A 4182-nucleotide genomic window follows, 5' to 3' on the forward strand; every position below is an offset into this window, starting at 1 on the left:
GTCAGACCCCCACTGTATGCTGCCACATTGAGCAGAACCGGAAGGGCAGTGGTTACACACAGTTATCTGCACCAACAGGAGGGAGGGAGAAAGAACGTGTGCGACAGAGAGAAAAAACACCGGAAAAGTGAAAAAACGAGTGACTGCAGGAAACAGGAAACTGTAAACACATTAGAAGTGTCTGTGAAGGTTCTCAGTCCTCCAGGTCATGGACATTAGAGCTGTTTATCCATCAGTGCAAGAAGTGAAGAATAAAGACAGTGAAGGGAACCTGCTGTTAATGAAGGTGTTTAAAAGTTTATAAATAATATACATATAATCAGATATAATCATATGTTGAGTTGAGATGAGTCTTGTTTTTGTAATTTACAATTTTGTAGTAATGTAATTTGTGTACTTCTGTTTGTCTCAGTGGTTTAGTCGTACCTGTGTATCGTCTCCACGGTTAAACGTGGAGCAAACACAATTCTCCACCTGAGCTCCCATGGTCATATCTTCAGCCCTTGTTAGAGGTTTGTGAAATGAAGAATGAAGAACTGCTCCCCCTGGTGGCTGGCTGCAGTATAGGTTAAAACCTCTGTCTCCTCCATTCATTTGAATGAGGCTGCAGTCAAACTTTAAAACATAAATACACGTGGTAAGAATGTTTCTCTCCTCCGTATGCTGTGGTGATATGTAGTTAGTATTTGACTGTTTTTTTTCTGAACAGTTTCTTCTTCGTTAGTTATTAGAGGTTAAAAAACGGGGTTGTACTTCCTGTTTACTTTGATGGACAGCTGCTGTAGAGAGAAACTCCGTAGGACCTCGGGACGCTACGCTGCAGGGCGGAGCTTGTTACCGTGGAAACACAAATTCCCTACTGCGCAGACTCTGGCTGCAGAAACTTTACAAGATGGCAGCTTTCTGGAACGGGATATTTGGCTTCAAAACCGTACAAGGGGAAAAGGTGGAGCGAGGCTGTCCATCATATAAACAGTCTATGGTGTGAACGCTGTCAGGCCTGAGCTGAGGAAGGTTATCTGCTGTCAGGGGAGGGAAGAGTACTTAACTAGTATTTAGTCTGACACCTCTGCTGATATTTTACCTCAGGAGAAGTAAAATATCTAAATATGTTAGATATGACATAGTAACAGTAATATGACTAGTGACAGAAACACTTCACTGCAGCTTTACAAGACGTTCAGATGCTCAACCTGCTGCTCAGTTGTTTGTGAAAAGCAGGATTATAAATAAGGACAGAGTACACGTCTTCATCACTTCAGTCAGAGTATAGATCCTCCTGGTCAAACATTCCTCCAGTCTCCACGGTCTTTGGGATCTGATTCAGAAAAGAAACCTCATCAGCTGACTTCAAAGATAAAGTAGAGAGTAACTAGAGCCCTGATAGAAATGTAGAGGAGTCAAAAGGATGATATCTGTCTTTAAATGGAGTCAAAGTAATAAGTTCCCCAAAAATAATACTCAAGTAAAGTACAGATACTCAAAACATGTACTGAAGTACAGTACTCACGTACATGTACTTTGTTACTGCCCACCACTAAGAAGAGTGTTGTGATGGTTCCAGACAGACTGTAGGAGTGACCTTTGACCTGATGTGTTTCTCCTCTGACAGGGAGAAGATGGTCTCCAGGTTCCTGCTGCTCATGGCGCTGAGCTGCTGTGACTCTGGTTAGTTTCCTTCTTCACTTTATTCTCCACAAAGAGGAAAGACTGACTGAAACACTTCAACACTTCTATTAGATCCTCTGTTTACAGACTCACATGTTGTTTCCTGCTCCTCTCTTTCCCTCTCTGTCTCCTCTACAGGAACATTAGTAGTGAACGTGACTCACACCTCCTATCAGGCAGAGGAGAACCAGGACGTCACACTGGAGTGGACCTTCACACCCAAACCTGACAGCTCTACACAGCGTCTCTCTGTCCTCTGTGAGATGTTTACTATCAACAAAAACCCGATCCTGTTTCATCTTCATGAAGGAGACGAGGTCTCAGAGTCTCAGGATGAAGAGTTTTCAGGACGAGTCCAGTGTGACAAAGACATCCTCAGAGAGGGACGGATCAGACTTCATGTGTCCTCACTCAGGACTGAAGACTCGGGCCTTTACATATGTGACGTGCTCACTGACTCTGGATCCAGCTCGGCCCGATGCCACCTCAATGTGACTGGTGAGTAAAGTCAGGAGAGTGAATCACAAAAACCTTCAATCTAGGACGACATGAAACAGTCCTCACTTCTATTTCTCTTCCTTTACAGCAGCTGTTCATGACCCTGAGGATCAGAGACCAACAGTGGGACCAGAACCAGGAGCTCAGAGACCAACAGTGGGACCAGAACCAGGAGCTCAGAGTCAGGGAAGGATCGGTCTCTATGTTGCAGTATCAGTATCAGTATTACTGGCTCTCTGTGCCCTCGGTCTGTGTGTCAGTAAATCTGCTCCATACAACAGAACCATGTTGTGTAGTCTCAGAGAAACCCCCCCCCCCCCTATCAGGACCTCATTAGACAGAGTGATCAGAGTCTGAAGACCTGAGTCTGTGCTGAGGTGTCTTTGTTTGCTCGGGACATAAGCTGAGTTATTTAGTCCAGAAGAATGAAGTAATGTTGGTGTCAGTGACACTTTCAATGTTCCAACATGTAACGGGGCCCGCTGAGGCTCAGAGGTGAAGTGGGTCATCTTCTAACTGGTTTGGTGGATTGATCCCCAGCTCCTACAGTCCATGTTTTAAAATGCAGCACTTTAATGTAACGTTGTCTACAGGATCTCATCAGTGGACATGAGACACCAACTGAAGAAATGTGGTCACAGATTTCCAGCAGAGCGCTCGCTGTGGCGGGACTGTGTTGTTGACGTAGCAGTTGCAGGTTTATAAGGTAGTAATGTACAAAAAGCACAGAAAGCACAACAAGCATTAAGATGCTCAGTTTAACTCAGGAAGTTTTGTTGGAACAAGTCTGTTATAATCTATTGTGTATAGGAAGTGTTAATGTGAAGTTATTGCTGCCCTCTCAAAGCAGCTCTGACGTGTGTGTGATGGTGAACGCTGTTCTTTAGAGAAGAGATCCCCGGGTCATTGCTGATGTAGAGTTTAAGTTTGATGTTAACCCCTCGCTTCATATCATAAAGCATGCTGATTGTATTTTGCTTGTTTAAATGCTGTTTTGTTATTCTATTTATAGGAGGGCACTCTTTGGGGGCGGGGCTCTCTCTACTGGTCTTTGTTCTTACTACACCAGAAACACTTCCTTCATTTGAAATATGGCCTCACATGAACCCAGAGTTTGAAGAGCACAAAGATCAGCTGCTCTCTGGTTACCTGCTCACACACCTGTGTGGACTTGAAATGGACAACAGGAGCAGCTGATCTCTTGTTTGACGTGAGAGTGAAAGGATGAAATTCATCATTCTGACGTTCATGTCTTCATTATTTATCAGTAGCTGTGGAAAGTGAGAGATGTGATGAGTCTCTGGTGTGAGATCTTTAACATCCAGAGATCATTTTATACAGGGAGTCTCCTGAAGTCTGCTCCAGCTACAAGTCCAACATGTGGTCAGCACATTACAGACCTGAAGAAGGGTCTCGGTGCCGTGAGCTCAAAGCCAACAGAAGGTCTGACATTAAGACTTGATCTTGGTCATGAGGTGTGTGTCTGTCAAACACTGCTGAGAGAGGGAACATGTCCCCCAGAGACTAAGTGGACTTGTAACTGTAATGTAAACACTCTTTGTAATTGTAAATACATGCTTTCTGTAAATGTCTTTTGTCTTATAAAATTACTTTTTGAAATCAATTAGAAGTCCATGTGGTTATTATCTACTTCATGCAGAGCAAACACTGGAAACATTTCTGATGATTCATGAATAACTTTTATTTCCAAACATTACTCTGATCCAAGCATTAGTCTTATCCAAGCTTTAGTCTTATCCAAGCATTAGTCCTATCCAAGCATTAGTCCTATCCAAGCATTAGTCATATCCAAGCATTAGTCATATCCCAGCATTTTTCTTATCCAAGCATTAGTCATATCCAAGCATTAGTCATATCCAAGCATTAGTCATATCCCAGCATTTTTCTTATCCAAGCGTTAGTCATATCCAAGCATTAGTCATATCCAAGCATTGGTCATATCCAAGCATTTTTCTTATCCAAGCATTAGTCATATCCAAGCATTAGTCATATCTC

The 4182-nt window shown here is 43.0% G+C and overlaps 1 protein-coding gene across 1 annotated transcript; it reads left to right on the forward strand.

Moving 5' to 3' along the window:
* The first annotated feature begins 902 nt into the window (after positions 1-902).
* On the forward strand, positions 903-3790 carry LOC117809626. The gene is made up of 4 exons (XM_034679070.1): positions 903-946; positions 1613-1668; positions 1807-2166; positions 2255-3790. The coding sequence occupies exons 2-4, from the start codon at positions 1620-1622 to the stop codon at positions 2521-2523; spliced, it is 678 nt and encodes a 225-aa protein (XP_034534961.1). The 5' UTR covers positions 903-946; positions 1613-1619; the 3' UTR covers positions 2524-3790.
* The last annotated feature ends 392 nt before the right edge of the window (positions 3791-4182 follow it).

Source organism: Notolabrus celidotus, unplaced genomic scaffold (assembly GCF_009762535.1).
Source record: "Notolabrus celidotus isolate fNotCel1 unplaced genomic scaffold, fNotCel1.pri scaffold_310_arrow_ctg1, whole genome shotgun sequence".
Classification (NCBI taxonomy): domain Eukaryota; kingdom Metazoa; phylum Chordata; class Actinopteri; order Labriformes; family Labridae; genus Notolabrus; species Notolabrus celidotus.